At 40.5% G+C, this 17,060-nt stretch overlaps 1 protein-coding gene across 1 annotated transcript in view; it reads left to right on the top strand.

Annotated features, from left to right (window-relative positions):
- Positions 1 to 17,060, top strand: part of CARM1 (coactivator associated arginine methyltransferase 1) — a 1,187,823-nt gene that overhangs the window by 484,797 nt on the left and 685,966 nt on the right. The window contains exon 6 of the mRNA XM_044061097.1: positions 12,537 to 12,714. Within this exon, the coding sequence (XP_043917032.1) occupies positions 12,537 to 12,714 (178 nt within the window). The remainder of the gene's footprint in view (positions 1 to 12,536; positions 12,715 to 17,060) is intronic.

Raw genomic sequence — 17,060 nt, 5'->3', positions numbered from 1 at the left:
CTCTCTCCTCTGATTACTCCACGGATGGATCTGATTTGTCAGACCAACAGGAAGGGGCCTACTTGCCTTATGAGGATTCAGATGCAGAAGATTCTATTCCTTCGGCCTCCCCACCTGAAGAATTTTCCTTTGGAGAAACTTTGCACTCCATGAGGGAGCACTTTCAATGGCAGGGTCAGGATTTTTCTGATTCTAGAAAAAGATTAAGGACTTTTCTGCATTTGCCCCAGCATAGGCCCTTAGCCATACCACCTGTTCTAACTGTAATTGATGATGTGTATAATGATGTCAGTTCTGCCCCTGATTCTCTTCCCCCGGCCCCTGCCAAACCTGACAGATATTACAGGGTCCCGGATTCTCACTTCCACCTCTATAAAGCTCATGCTGCAGACCCAGAAACTATTTCTCAGGGCCCAAAAGGGGTTGCAGCTGCTACTGCCAAAAATCCCCTTCCCTCTGAAAGAGAGTCTGGAGCATTAGAGAGATGGGGTAAAAAGGTTTATACATCTGCTACTCTTTCTGCCAGGGCATTAAACTGTCAATTTCATATGATACAGTACCAAGAATTTTTGTTAGATCAGCTGAATAAGAAGCTTTCTTCTCCTGAACCTTTAGACCGTAAATCCCTTCAGGATTTGGTACACAACTCTCAGCAGGTCAGTAATCATTTCTTAAAATGTGGCTATGATGCACTGGAGGCTTCATTTAGATCAGCTATGACTGGGGCAGTAATTCGTAGGCATACCTGGCTAAAAGAGCAATCCTTGCCAGACCATGTCAAGGCTAAACTCCTTGGTGCTCCAATGGAGAAACAAAACTTATTTGGCTCCCCTGCACAGGAGATACTAAAGAAAGTGGAAGAAAAAGCAAAATCTGTGCAAACAGTAAAGGAATTTCTGCAGGTCCAACCTCCGAGGTTCAGCAGGAACTGGTCTACAAAGAATTGGTCCTTTCCCGACACCTCCAGAGCACAGAGGGGCAGGAATAGATGCCCTAGATGCAGAGATCAATCAAAGGGTGCCTACAGGGGCCGTCAGTGGCAGCCTGCCAACCAGAGGAGTAGTGCCACAGCTGCAACTACAACCACTACCACAGGACAGACACAATGACTTGACTCTGATTCCGCCTACCAGGGATCAACTGGAAGCTCCCTTGGGTGGAAAGCTGGCTTTATTCTCGAACAACTGGCATTGCATTACAAAGGACACATGGACATTGCAAACAATAGACAAAGGATACAGGTTTCACTTCCACACTTTACCAAAAAGAAGCGGAATGCCAAACCTTCCACCAAACCAGAAGGCAGAGGCTTTAAGACAAATCAACAATTTACTTCAGATGAAAGCGATAGAAAGGGTGCCATTTATGGAACAAGGCCAAGGATTTTACTCCAGACTATTCCTTGTACCAAGAAAAGAAAACCAATGGAGGCCTATTCTCGACTTGTCCGCACTGAACACATATCTCATTGTGCCAAAATTCAAAATGCTGACCCAACAGCAACTTCTTCCCATGTTGGGCAAGGAGTCTTGGCTGGTGACTCTAGATCTCAAGGAGGCATACCTGCACGTCCCTATCCGACCAGATTGCAGAAGACACCTCAGATTTCTTGCAGGATCAGAGCATTATCAATTCTCAGCATTGCTCTTTGGCTTATCTACTGCGCCCAGAGTATTCACGAAATGCCTGGCATCAGTAATTGCACATTGCAGACTTCAGGGAATTCAAATTTACCCATACCTGGACGACTGCCTAATACAAGCAGACAACAAGACAAAATTGTTAAAGGACTTGGCCTATGTCATACACCTGCTACAGGCCTTGGGATACACAGTCAACATCCAAAAGTCAAGACTAGTGCCATCCCAAAGGATAACCTTTTGCATGGATTTGGACACAATCACTCAGATGGCTTTTCTCACAGAAGAAAAACAAAAACAACTTCCAGATTATTTCATGACTTTGACAAGACAAACTCAGCTTACTGCAAGGAAAGTCCTGCAGGCCCTGGGTTACATGACATCCTGCATAATCTTGATCCCACATGCCAGGCTGCATATGAGAAAATTACAATGGTACCTAAGGAATGTATGGTCTCAACACAGACACAGTTTAGAAACCATGATACCAATCATTCCATGTCTTCAAAAGGAATTCCTGTGGTGGGCTCAGGCCTGCCAGTCCAACAAAGGGTTGCCTTTCAACAAACCAAAACCAAGGCAGACCATCACCACGGACGCCTCAGACCTAGGATGGGGAGCACACATGGAGGACAAATGTATCCAAGGCCTATGGCCTCAAGGACAGCTAAGCATGCACATAAACTAAAAGGAGATGCTGGCAGTGAAGCATGCAATCGAGGCATTCAAACCATTCCTCCAGCAAGGACATCTGTTGATAAGGACAGACAACACCACGGTCATGTGGTACATAAACAAACAGGGAGGCACACACTCCTACCCTCTATGCCGGATGGCAATGAATCTGTGGAACCTATGCCTGAATCTCAATATCCAGCTACAGGCCAAATTCATACCAGGCAAAGGGAATTCACTAGCAGACAGCTTAAGCAGAACTACCACGGATGCTCACGAATGGATGCTGCATCCAGACATCTTCAAACTCATAACAAAGAAATGGGGAATGCCAGAGATAGATCTGTTCGCCTCCCCACTCAACCACCAAATGAAGAAATTCTGCTCAAGGACATACCACCCACAAGCCTGGAGGGTGGACTCTCTCTCATTCAGCTGGAATGCCCTAACAGTATATGCCTTTTCACCTCTCCCATTGATGTACAAGGTTCTACTGAAGATCAGGGAGGAACAGCCAAAGGTGATACTAATAGCTCCGGACTGGCCAAGACAACACTGGTATCCGCTACTGCGAAGCATGTCTCAGGCGAACTCATGGCCTCTACCCCTATGGCCTCTTCTTCTAACGCAGAACAATTTCAAGACCCTGCATCCAAACTTGAAAACTTTGCAACTAACTGCCTGGAAAATTCCTTAAACCCAAACCAAACTGTTTTATCTCAGAGGGTCAAGGACATTATCCTGGAGGCTCGCAGACCTTCCACAAGGAAAACATACTCAGCCAAATGGAAGAGATTCCTCATTTGGAGCACATCAAAGGGCACAGATGTCACAGTGGCAAACCTAGCACACATCCTAGAATACTTAGCAGAACTGTTCCACAATGGACTGTCTTACTCTTCCATTAAGATTCATGCTTCAGCAATTTCAGCAGAATACAATATGGATCCCCCTATCTTCTCTCACCCTCTTCTCAGACAATTTTTGAGAGGGATCAAAAATGTTAAACCTCCAAGGAGACCCCCTCTACCTGCATGGGATCTCAATTTTGTGCTGGAAAGATTGACACTACCTCCTTTTGAACCAGCAGCATCAGCAGACCTACAGTTTTTATCCTGGAAACTGCTTTCCTTCTGGCAATCACTTCAGCAAGAAGAGTATCCGAGTTACAGGCATTAATGTCAGTGCAGCCTTTTCTTATTTTCCACCAGGATAGAGTGTCACTGAGAACCAATCCTACTTTCATGCCAAAGGTGGTATCCAGGGTATCCTTGAACCAAGCTATTCATTTGCCTACGTTCTTCCCTAACCCACAGAACAAAGGAGAAAAACTTTTGCACACCTTGGATATACACAGACAACTACGCTACTATCTGGACAGAACTAAAACCAACAGAAAGACTGACCAACTTTTTGTGGCATATGCAACGGGGGTGCAAGGAAGAGCAATTTCCAAACAGACAATTTCAAAATGGATAGGAAATTGCATTCGCTTTTGCTACTCCTTTCATGGAAAGACAGCTCCTGAAAATATCAGGCCTCATTCCACAAGGGCCACAGCCACCACTACAGCTTTCCTACGAGGAGTGGCTACCAAAGACATTTTAGAAGCTGCTACTTGGAGCTCCGTGCATACATTTGCCAAGCATTATAATCTACCTTTATACTCCAGATCCCGAGCAGGGTTTGCAACTGCAGTTCTGCAGGGGATCCTAACTACACCATCCTTCTCTTAGTACCTCCTCCCCCAGTTTGGCTATGGTATTCTACCCATATGTTATGACTGCAGATGCATCCTTGAAGGACATAGTACAGTTTTGTACCTACCATAAATGTAGATGTCCGATAGGTATGCATCTGCAGTCAGGATTACTCACCCTCCTTCCCCTCTGTGGTATTCCTAGGGTGCTTACCCCTCTTTCAGCTAGCTGGGGGAATCTATTATGGTGTATTTGTTTGTTTGTATATATGTATATATATTTTGCTACTGTTTGGAACTTTTCAGCATTTATCCAAATTTAGCCTTCCTAGAGGGCACCTGACATCTGGGGCAAGAAACACTGAGGAAAATGGCGTCGGCTGATGCCTTTATACCCCAGAAGCTCTGACGTTGGGGAAAGTGCAACATCAGCCGAGGCCAGACCCAGACTTTGGAATCCGGCCGACCGAAGGGCTGCCTGAGGCAGGACAACCCATATGTTATGACTGCAGATGCATACCTATCGGACATCTACATTTATGGTAGGTACAAAACTGTACTTTCTTCTTGCTTTCTAATTCTCTGGTCCACTAGAAGTAAATCAGGATAAATATTTGTCCTTTGCTGTTGTTGGATCATATTTCCTGGTAAATTTGTAGAGTTAATCCACAGCAGACTAGCCTCCTGAAACGTGAAGATGTATGTTGGGTTCTAAGGAAATGAGTGTCATTATACACACAGTCATTACGCAGAAAGGGAAATCAGCACGACAGGCTAGCCATTAGTTAACACCTGCCTCCAACGTGGGTATTACTGTTAGTCTGGATTCATTTAAGGTGGGTATTACTGTTAGCCATAAGATTTGCATATCCTTAAGCCATTTAGTAAAATACTTTGTGGAATATACAGCACAGATGTTTATCTACTTCATCTCAGCTGTAGGAAAAGGCAGAATTAATTCTTGCTTAATGCAAAGAAGTAATGTCCTTTTAGGTAATAGGTATTTGTTTACCCAAAAATACAGATCTTGGTTCAGAGGAGTGGACAGGACCCATGTAAACTATTGATGGAACTGCAGAAGCAAAAGGGAGAAGCTGGTGAAATAATTAACCTGAGTTCACAATTTACATAGGGAATTGTGTTCCATCTTATGAGAAGTAGTAAAATGATTTGCAAATTGTAATAGTAATAAATATGCTTGGCTGTCTGAACCCTCCCCCATGTTAATATATTTTATGGTGGAACAACACTGTAGCCTATCTAATACTGTTCCTGTCCAACCCAGTAATTTGATAATGACAGTTTACTATCTAGACCTGGCCATCCCATACGGACCCAAGGTCTGATGATTTTAGACTGGAGATGTATGAAGACCTGCAGATTGTTAACATCACAACTATTGTCCCTGTATAACCACATGATATAAGGCAGGGTAATATAACAGTCCTTTAAAGCCAGCATTACATTTATCTTGAAGTCAGGTAAGGGCCTTTATTTGGTGGAGTTATGCCACATAATATACTACTCATAAAATGCTGGTCCCAGTGATAGAGCAAGTGTAGTAGTCTGATGAATATTAAGCAAATAAACTTTTATCAAAGTGTTGAATCCTTTGAACCATTTAAGAAACTCAGTGCTGCCTTCTCTGTACAGGGGACTGCTGTCAATCCATGTTATCATCTTTATCTTTGTCTTTCTCTGTTTCTCTGTCTCTCTGTTTGTCTCCTTGTCTATCTCTGTCTCTCTCTTCCTCTTCCTTTTAGGTGTTGAGAAGACATTTCATTAGACCACCTAGTCTTTTATGTTCAAATATGTAGAGGTAGTTAGTTTCCTATATTATTACATAAGCCTTATTTGAGCACCGTATTCAAATCTCAGTGCTTATTTTATCCCATCTTTTGACTTCATTTTAGACATGAGATGAGACAACACCCCCCCCCCCCCTTGTCACCTTCCCTTTTATATTCATCTGTCATTCTAGTCATCAGCTGTTTAAATGTGGATGAGAGGAAAAAGTGCATTACAGTCATTAGTGTTTAACTTAGGTGCCTTGCCTCTGTGGATGGGTTGGTACATCTCCTCAGCTTAGTGGGACATTGACAGTCATAAAACAGTACTTGTTTCCTGTCAATGTATACATTAAATTAAGCAAAAATAATGGGTTATTCCTTATGTACCTTACTATCACAGGCTGACATCACATTACTGGGTTTACCCCAAGTTCATTTAGTTTTTACTTACCAGGACATGTATATGTCCATTGCATAGAAGCAGTTAAAATTGATGCTATAACTGATAACGGAATTTTCAGAGATGGCATAACCTTTTGTTCTCAGTTCTGGGAAGAGGGAGCATAATGAAAGTTTGTTTATTTATTTATAATAGTTTGTTTACTGGGATAGTACACCGATCGCTATCGACCCTTTGTAGGCACAGTCCAGGTGAAAAGATTCACAAAAAAATTAAAATAGAACAAATTGGCAAACAGTGAAATCACAGAAGGTAGACGATCCCATAGACAACTGATACAATTTGTAAATAATATTATCAGAGTAGAAAATCAAATATGAATTAATTTTAGTAGTAACAATGCGAGGGAAGCAGCGGCTGAGAACAGAGGATCAAAGTAGAGTAGAAGAGGGAGTTAGGTTATGTAACCTGTGGGAAAACACTTGCAGTCAAATTTTTGATGAAGATGTCTTTTTAGTTGAGCTCTGAAGGTGGGAAAAGAGGAGACTTCTTTAAGGTAAAGGGAGCATAGCCTCTCAGCCTCTTATCACAAGAAATCTAGACAAAGCCTAAAATGATGGGGGGAACAAAGACCTCAGAACAGGGACAGATTATAAATATTGCTCATACAGATTTAGAAAGTTGCTAGAGTAACAGCATTTGTCTTGGCATGCATGTTATGAAGGAAATAAAGTCTGAAACTCAAATGTATGACATTATTTAGTTATTTCAATCCTCAGTGATTTACCAGAAAATTACAAATTTTATGAGGAATAGGCCAAAAATATTAGGCAAAAATCTGGACAGTCTGTAAAAATCTGGACAACTGAGAGGTATGAAAGGGAGAAGGATTGACAGTCTGAGTGCAAGAATGATAAAGAAATGGATGGTATAGTCAGAATCAGAATCACGTTTATTGGTCAAGTATGCACTCATACAACTAATTTGACTCCGGCTTCAGTGACTTTCCAAATATGAATTACATAAACGACATGCATACAACTATTAAGCTATTAAGAACAAGACAAACGACATACATGCAACTATTAAGAACAAGACAAAAAAGTAAATATACATATACATATACATACAAGGTGCAAAGTGCAACTCAGTGCAAGAAATACTGAAACTCTGAAAGAAACAAGTATTAACAATATGTAAACAATACTGCAGAATCCTCGGAGGCTTGGAAAAAAGAATAACCCAACCTAATAAGCTGAGTTAACCGTTTATGAACTTGATGGCCTGTGGAAAAAGCTGTTCTTATATCTGCTTGTTTTGGTGCATATTAATTTATATGCCTGGCTGATGGTAATAGTTCAAAAAGATGGTGGCCTAGATGTGAAGGGTCAGTGATGATTTTCCCTACCCTTTTCATGACTCTGGAATAGTACAGGTCCTGTAATGAGGGCAAACTAGCACCAATGACATTTTTGACAGATCTGACTATTCAATGTAACCTATTTTTGTCATGATTAGACAGAGATTCAAACCACACTGTTATAGACGAGCTGAGAACAGACTCAATGACTGCTGTATAGAACTGAATCAAAAGTTCCAGTGGGAGGTTGAACTTCCTCAGCTGTCGCAGAAGTACATTCACTGTTGTCTTTTTTGTGAAGGACCCTAAACTGGTCTCCCACTTCAAGTCCCAGGAGATTGTTCTTCTTTTGGCTTTTCCCGGTTAGGGGTTGCCACAGTGGAACTCCGGTCCGCTAATGATTGGCAGTAGATTTTTATGGTGCCGAGGTGCCCGCCCGATGGCCACCCTTCAACGAAGGCATGCCTATTCACGCATGTCTTTCAAATGCCACTCAACCATGGGGAGGACATGCAGACTCCACACAGAAGGCGCTCCAGCTGAGAATCGAACGGGAGACCCTCTTGCTGTGAGGTGACAATGCTACCGCTGCACCACCTTGGCTTACTTCAAGTCCTAGGAGATTATAGATCCCAAAAACTTGAAGCATTCCACAACTGACACAGCAGTACTAAAGATAAAGAGGGGAGATAATATTGCAGTAACACTCCTAAAGTCCACTGTCATATGATTTAAGAGTAAAAACAGTGCAGTTTAGTTTGGGGTGTCTGGATTAGAGAATTATTTGGTAGAGGTTGTAGAGGATGTGGGGAATGATTTTATTGTGGAGTTTGGCTGCAAGAGGTGGAAAGGCACTTTGGTGAAGTAATTTGAAAACAAGAGACCCTAGGAGAAGCTCAACTCTATAGGAGGCTGGTAAACTTTTGGCATTGGAGAACGTGATACAGTGGTGTTCCTGTGTTGACGAACTGGAAATGAATCAGCAGATTTTTTTTCAATGGATTGTACAGTGGATGTGTTTTTTTAATACCTTGGTTCTTGTGTAAAACCCCCTAAAATGCTTCAGATGAAGCTTAAGTATAATGGAGTCCAGTAAATCGCATAGCACTTAGCAGGTTTCTGTAGGAAAACACGAAGCCCGGAGTCTCACAGTGCAAATACTTATTTATTTATTATTTATTTATTTATTTGCCATTTGTTAACCAGGTTGGTCCAACTGAGCCAGTAGCACATTTTCAGTGGAGACCCGAGGAGAAAAGCTCCACAGTTGTACAGAGAAAAATGTAGTAGATATATACACAAAAGTATTTATGAATACAGAAAAAAAGAAAAAAAGCACATGATAAAGTTGTAGCAGATACATCTGCAAGATGCAATTAATTTTTTTTTACAAAAAAGAACAAATGATGGTATTAGATAGGGAAAAAATTAGTGAGTTAAGAGAAGGATGAAGCATTGTTAGTATTCAACGTATCCTAAGAGACGATATTAAAGTAGAGAGTAATTATAATATAGAGAAAGCTAATTAAGTAGAGCTTAATATATAGCTTTTTACGAGTTGTAGACATATGTCAGTTTGTTAAATGCACAACCTGCCAAGACAATATCATTATCACTCCCATTGTTGTCATAGTGAGGAATGATTGATGGAGGTTTGTTTGATAATCACAGTTTCCTTCATGTAGGTGGATATAAAGTCCATCAGAAAGCCTCTGCTTATGAAATGATCCTCACTGAGGGGACCCCAGTGGGCTGAGTGGCTTTGAGACTTAATTTGGGCTTTAGTTGTGCAAGTTATGTAATTCAGTCAGTGGTAATAACTACAGGCTAGTAACTTCAGGATCGCTGAAAATTACCACCAGTGTTAAGGCCAACCACAAAACCATCTTCAGCTATATTAGAAACCATAGCAGTAATGCCCAGCAATGCACAAGGCTAATATATAACAACACTTACACATCCCTTGAGGACATAGCTAATATAATATGGGACAGATTCATCACAAGCTTTACTCCTCTATCTCCCCCTAATTTCCCCAAAACATTAATCTACCATCACTGTCTCTTCTGATTACATCAAAGCAAGAACTGAGTGCTAGCTCAAAGGAAAAATATTACCTTCTTATCAGCATCAGATTCTGTCTGCTTGACTTGCTGTCAAGTCTGTTTGATCTCAGCTTCTCCTCTGGATTCATATCAGAGGTAAAGTGAACTGCCATGTTCATCTCACTTCACAAGGGGGGAACCACCACTGATCCTGGAAACTGTAGACCTATAAGCCTCACCATCTTTACCTGTGAGGGAATGGAACACAGAACTATGGAACATATTAACAAGAACATAGGAAGTCTACAAGCTCCAGACACATGCCAGTTTGTGTTTTTTAAATGCACAGCCTGCCTCCTGAACCTGGTGGAGTTCTTTGAACAAATCACTAATACATTAGCCACAGGAAAAGTGGTTCACACTGTGTATATGGACCTGGAAAAGGCCTTTGATACCATCCCACATCCTGGCATTGGTGATAAAGCTAACTGTTAAACCTGATCTTACCTGCTGGATAGCAAACTGGATTACTTACAGAACCCAATTAATTAGGGTTGGAGGCACACTCTCGTTTAAAAGATTAATCACCAGTGGTGTCCCCCAGTGATCAGTCCCAGGACCACTTCTTTTTGCTGTTTAATTCTGTGATGGTAAGGCCAAGATGAAGGGTTTGTGGCTGCCACGTCTACAGATGACTGTAAACTTGGAGCATTCATAAACTCATCAGAATTTTAGATTCTCCAGGAAGGTCTGTCATGCACCAATAAGTGGTGTCTGGACAACGGCTTCAAACTAAATGTCAAGCAATACAGCATTGTGTCCTTTTCCAAACCCAGGCACCCATGTACCTACCACAAAGGTGACATCCATTTGAAAATTAACTCAGTCATTAAGGCCTAGACAATGAGCTATCCTTTGATCACCATGTATCCACTATTTTTAGAAAGTAATTTTAAACAGCTAGACTGATCACTAGGGGTATAGCTTCTAGATCTAAGGAAGGTATAATCCCCTTACTACTCCTCCATTAACAGGTCCATAACAGAGTATAATTCCCCTTTTGTACTTGTCTAAGCATATGTCCCAGACCACAGTGTTTCCTCACTAGAACAATCAAGAGCATGTCTTTGCTGTGCTACCAGGACCACCTTAAAGCACTCTGTGTATCTTTTTTGTTTCTTTAAAGATTTGTGGAAGGAGACTTTTTAGAACCTTGAAGGGTTCAGTCCTATGCGACTTCCTGCATATCCACAAAATAAATCACACCTGAAATACCTCCTCAAGACCCAAAACATAAATAAGACCTGTTGGCAAGATAGATATCTATCCCAGAGACTGTGCTTTTTATGCAATATACTTCCCTTGGATGTAAAGCCTCTTTAAGTGTAACATGAATTAATGGGTAGGCATTCAAAAATGCACCCTGGGTCTGCCCCCTCAAGTCCTCATTGAAAGGGGTCAAAACTAGTTAAGTATTTATGTCAAATGTTACTTAGGATCAATGATCTTGTAGCTAGACTACAAATAGTCTTCAAGGTCAACAGCCCAGTCACCTCTCAACCTATACCATGTTGTGGAAAACAGACATCCCCAGGACAGCACAATTTCAATGCTTTCTGAAAATAAAGCACAGTGTAATACCTTAAACCACTTGCATCAGAGGCCTCATGGGATATATGCAAATCAACCCTTAAGGATATCAGCTGTAAATGGCAATTCTGAATATCCATGAATTTTTCTTTTACTTTCATTTTAAGTCTATTTATGGACAATTTCAGGCCATTAAAGCCAACCTCCTCTAGCTGTGGACATGCATGTTTCTGCCTTCTTATGACATCATCAGCCCAGCATAAGAGGAATGTTGACCTTTGGAAACACAGGGTTGTCATACCCAGCTGACATCCATTAACATCAGAGGTTTAAGGTATCACACAGTTAGAGGTCTAGCTAGCTTTTGTGTTTTTTAACCATTTGGTTATCTGTGTGACACCTGCAACAGCTGGAAAAGCCACAGAAGTACCTCACAAAGAGGATCCTTGGCCTTAAACACATGTCCGACATGGTTAGACTCAGGAAACTTCAGCTATTCTCTGTCTCTTATCATCTATTTAGAGTTGATCTCTGCTTGACTTACAAAGCCATGTCCGACCTAGCCCTGCTAGAAATGCTGCACCTAAAGAAATCCCAATCCCTCCACACCACACGCTCCAGCGATCTCAACCTCACTACCACAATCAATAGAACATGCCAGAGGGACAGCTTCATCACCCAGCGACTGCCCATGCTCTGGAACAAGCTTCCTATTCATTTCAAGCAGAGTGCCTCACTGGGCCTCTTCAAGAGAAACCTTGATGAGTGGATGGGTAACAGAAAGTTCACCCCGGGGATCACTCCACTGGCTGTACTGGATAGAAGCACTGGGAGCTAACGTCGGGCAGCACGATGCCAGGACACTTTTATGGGCTAGGTTTGTGAAGGCTCCAGGGCCATTAGCCTAGTACCCACCTATGAACATATGAAGCATTGCTACTTTACTTATTATTTTAATTCAGTGCTTTGTAACTCTTATCTATGCATTGTTTTTGTATATATTGCACTGTCACCTGGTGCTCTTTTTTCCAATTTTTGAACTTCTTCCATTTTATTACATATCATGCCACAAGGTCAAGTCTAAAAGGGCCATTGGTCCAGTCTTCCTCTTTTAGATAACAATAAATGAAAGTAAACTGAAGTAAAGTATGTATGTAGTATATTGCATCTGTGGAATACTATCAGAGTCTTAGGAAGTGTTGCTGTCCTTTCCAGCACTTGTGAAGACAAACAAGTAAATATTGAACTTGTGAGCTAATAGAGGACAAATAAATATAGAAGTCTGATATCTATTTAGCATTCATTAAAATGTCTTTGCTTCTGCTTTTTTTCTGTAGATTCTAGTGAAAAGTAATAACCTTTCAGATAAAATCACTGTTTTGGATGGGAAAATTGAAGAAGTCTCTATTCCTGAACCAGTAGATATCATCATCTCTGAATCAATGGGCTATATGCTATTCAGTGAGAGAATGTTAGAAAGTTATCTTCATGCCAAGAAGTGGTTAAAACCAAAGGGTGAGTCAACCGCATTTAACATGTAGAATTAGTTTACCCTACTCCTGTGTGCAAATAAAAAACTCAAACTTCATCGGTGCCCTTCTAAACACAAATGGAGTATGTGTGCATGTTAGAGGTGTGTGTGTGTGTGTCTGTGTGTGTGTGTGTGTGTGTGTGTGTGTGTGTGTGTGTGTGTGTGTGTGTGTGTGTGTGTGCGTGTGTGTGTGCGTGTGCGTGTGCGTGTGTGTGTGTGTGCGTGTGCACGTGTGTGCGCTCGCGCGCGCGTGTGTGTGTGTGTGTGTGTGTGTGTGTGTGTGTGAGTGTGTGAGTGTATGTGTGTGTGTATGTGTGTATAAGTGTGTATTAATGCAAATATGAGCAAGCAATATTTGAAACACAGAGGCATCAGTAGGATGCAAATGCAGAAATGCCTGGAGGTATCACTAGACTTTAATGACGAAACTGAGTTATACATGTGGGCTAATATATGCACATACATGGGTATTAAGACTCATGTAAGTGATTTTTTTCTGCATCCATGTACAGATAAATGTATTGTTTTATGAAAAATTTAATATTATCCTATTTTATTCTGCATTTCATCACATGCAAAGGTTTTAACTAAATAGATTTAAGTTGTATAAATAAATCTACACATGTTAGTTGTTATAATCCAACAAGATGAGCTTTGATTTCAAGTTGAAAGCTTGGCTGCTATCTTTCGAAGGTAACACAGTGATATATGTCAGTGTTAACAAAATAAAATGTATAATTGATTGGCAAATACAAATCAGAAAATATTTATACTTTCCATATCAGGCATAAAATGTCAGCTATTTACACCCTTTATTTCATATGAAAATGAGAAGTGATACCTGTCTACTCCATCACATATCATTTTACATCTATTTTATGATGGGATATTTTTCTGACTTATTGTAATGTTCGTAGCAGAAGGTCACCTGATTTCTATAACTGTAGGAAAATGAATTTCTGAGACTGTTTTGCTTCCTGATAGCTGCACCCCATCTGTTCTGTTCTTAATTGGATCACTGTGGCTAATGGATGTTTACCTCACAACTAAATTAATTCTGTTACTGGTTTATAATGACACAGGTCTTTCAGTGCCACAGGGAGTAATTAAATCCTTAAAGGTAGCAAAAGTCTGGTTATAGTTCTCTATACAAGTTGAGAAACCTTTCCTAGGTACAAGAATGGATTTGCGTCATATCTGTCAACCTGTTAGAGCAAGAAATCTGGACAAAAGCACAAATAATGGAGGGACAAAGGCCTAAAAATAGAGACACTTTTTAAATATTGCTCTTACAAACTTAGAAAATGGATAGAATAACAGGTTATGCATTAGCATGAATTTTTCTGAAGGATATGAAGTCTGAAATTCATATGCATGCCATTATTTTCTGACTTCAGTCCTCAATGATTTGCCAGTGATTTGCCAACCTCCCCCCCCCCACACACACACAATTTTATGAGAAACAGACCAAAAATATGAGGAGTCAAAAATCTGGACATTCTGCAAAAATCTGTACAGTTGAAACTTGAAAGGGATGATTTGTGGGCAGATGAAGAAGGACTAGCTTGATTCAGAAAGGGATTTCAGTAACAGACATTCTGGGTTTCCATGATTATAATAATAAACAGTCTAGTGATAACCTTTCACACTGTGTCATCTTACACATATATACACTTAAACAATGCATGCTCATATCAGTGTAACCTAGATTCACATCATATTACTTGCTCACATAATGTCTTTCATTTAATCACTTATAATTATGGGACTTCTAAAACAAATAAACATTAAGTAAGTAAACTGGCCTGTTAATAGAGTATCTGTTAAAGTAAAAGTAAACAGTAAATAATTAAATAAAGATGCTGCTAAAAGACATGAAAGGATCTATTGTCTGAGAGCTTACCTGTGCCATTTTGATGAAACTGACATGGGGTGGACATTTTACGTACTAGATACGGCTTATTTTTTTGCAGAAAGTAAGTGCTAGTAGTGCCAACACTGACCTAACCTGCATTGTAATTTACTTTGCGTTTTGTGGACTGTTGCTTTTTCCTTTGTCTGTACTTAAAATCCTGTTTTACTTAATAACTTACCTGAGGTTTCAATGGCTCAACAGGAAGCCTGATTACCTTTGATGGTAATAAGAGCAGAAGGTTGGGTGTTCTATCCCCATACGAGTTACTTGGATTCATGTTCCAATACTGGCATTGCAGTGCAGCGTTAGGGGAGTGCTGCACTCCTGAGATACCATCCTTTGAATGAAACATTAAATTGAGATCCCTGGTGCTTAAGATGTGATTGCTCAGTGGGTATGAAGAATCCCATGGACTTATCAAAGAAGGGGGGGATTGTCCCTGATATCCCAGACAAATTTCCCCATCAGTATACATACCATCTAGGGTCTCCCATGAACAAAGGCACATGTCTAACAGGACTAACTCAACAAATAAATACATAAAATGCGTTACATGCTTAAAATCTTTGTGGGCTGCATCTATGTGTCTTCATAGTTTTTGAGAAGTCTGGACTGCATTTTATTTGCCTTTTGCCTGAGCTTGTTTGAAAAAGATGTTTGGATCCACTAATTTGCCTGCTTATTAAGTAAATAACACGACCTTTAACCGGGAAAAGCTGAAAGAAAAACAACAACATTAAGCAAATAACGCATTATGACTGTTGTTGGTGATGACTCATAGAAGAAATGAATCGAGTCATGCTGTTCTGTGTTTTATTTATTTATGTATGTATGTGTATATGCTTACATGTATGCTTACTTTGGAGCCCTTCTGACTGATGATGACAATAAGAATAACCGTGCGCATTAATTAACACTAAAATAATAATAACTAAAAGAAAGAAAAAAACAGCAATCATTTCAAGTGGGTCATGGGGATAGGATCAAACAAAATAATTTGTAAGTTGAGCTAAATAGACCCTTACAGTGATCCCTTTCCCTTAAGTATTGTCTGTAAAGCAAGAGGTTTCCTACACACACTGGTTATTACCAACAGGAATATCTTCTAACTGCAACTGCATTACTTATGATTAGGGAACCACAATGTTTCAGAGATAAAGTATATTTAAGATGTTGGAGCAGGGTTAGTAACTTTATTTGCATTCTTACACATTAATTATTTAATTAGTTTGTTTGTTTAGTCAGCCAGTTGCTTAGCTGGTTAGTTAATCTCTTTATGTTTTTGCTGAAATGACTATCCAGCTGAGTAGAGCTCATTCAGCCCATTAAGACTGTTGGCCTGGACACAGATTAATATGTTGTCTAAGTAAATGTCATTGAGCATGTGCAGTTTTGTCAGGGGAACTTTAGGTGGTATTTGTACGGAGCACTGAAACCAAAGGGGGATGGTGTCAGAGACATTTGTCAGGAAGATGTGGAAGCTTTTGATATACAGAAAAACCTCTCTCAGAAAGCTCCTTTGGGCTCTCTGTCTGTTTTTTTGTGGTTACATGTGACTGAGGAAGTAAAACATAGCTGATATGAATTTGTAACAAGATGACAAGATTAAAGCCCGATTAGCTTTACAACCAAAAGGTTCATGGCAGTCTAGTCTGCTACAGTTCTACAGCTGGGTAACCAGCATGGCAAACAGATAAAATAAGTGTGATGTGATGTTTTCAGACTTTAGCAAGGGATTCAGTCTTGAACCATGCAGATAGCAGTTAACCAAACACAAACTAGAAGGGACAGGATCTATAATGGCAAAGTGTATGGGAGATTGACTTGATGAAGGGAAACAGACCTATGATCAGAGGAGTTGCTGTTAAAAGAAAGGGAGGTAACAGTAATGGTATTAGAAGCATCAGATCTGGAAACACTCCTGTTAAACATCATTGTGATGTGTGTCACACTGGGAACAAATAATAAAATCAACTTGAAGACCTGGTTTATATTAATGGCTTGGGCATCTGCGGTACTGGCAGGGAGGGACAGGTCTGCCCATATTTGGGGGAGGGAGGAGAGCATTAGTCTAGACATTCTCTGTGGGGAGACATGGGCCCTCAGACATAACAGACAAATGTGTGGGGGGTATGAGGGTAGGCTACTACAAACCCCTTCAGCAGCAACATTAAGAAGGATTTAAGTACCTGGGATGCCATAATGATCCTCATTGGCTCCAACTGTGGCAGAGCAAGTCAGGTGGAGATTAGGAGGGAGGCACAGTGTCAAGTCGATGGTTGGATGTGTGAGAGAAGAGAAACAGAATAAAATACATTTGTTTGCTGATCTCTCACACACACACACACACACACACACACACACACACACACACACACACACACACACACACACATACACACAAAGTGAGCAATA

This window comes from Protopterus annectens, chromosome 2.part0 (genome assembly GCF_019279795.1).
Source record: "Protopterus annectens isolate FY-2018-M chromosome 2.part0, PAN1.0, whole genome shotgun sequence".
Taxonomy (NCBI): Eukaryota; Metazoa; Chordata; order Ceratodontiformes; family Protopteridae; genus Protopterus; species Protopterus annectens.
Note: the sequence above shows the minus strand (reverse complement) of the source record. Positions and strands in the feature narration are given on the sequence as shown.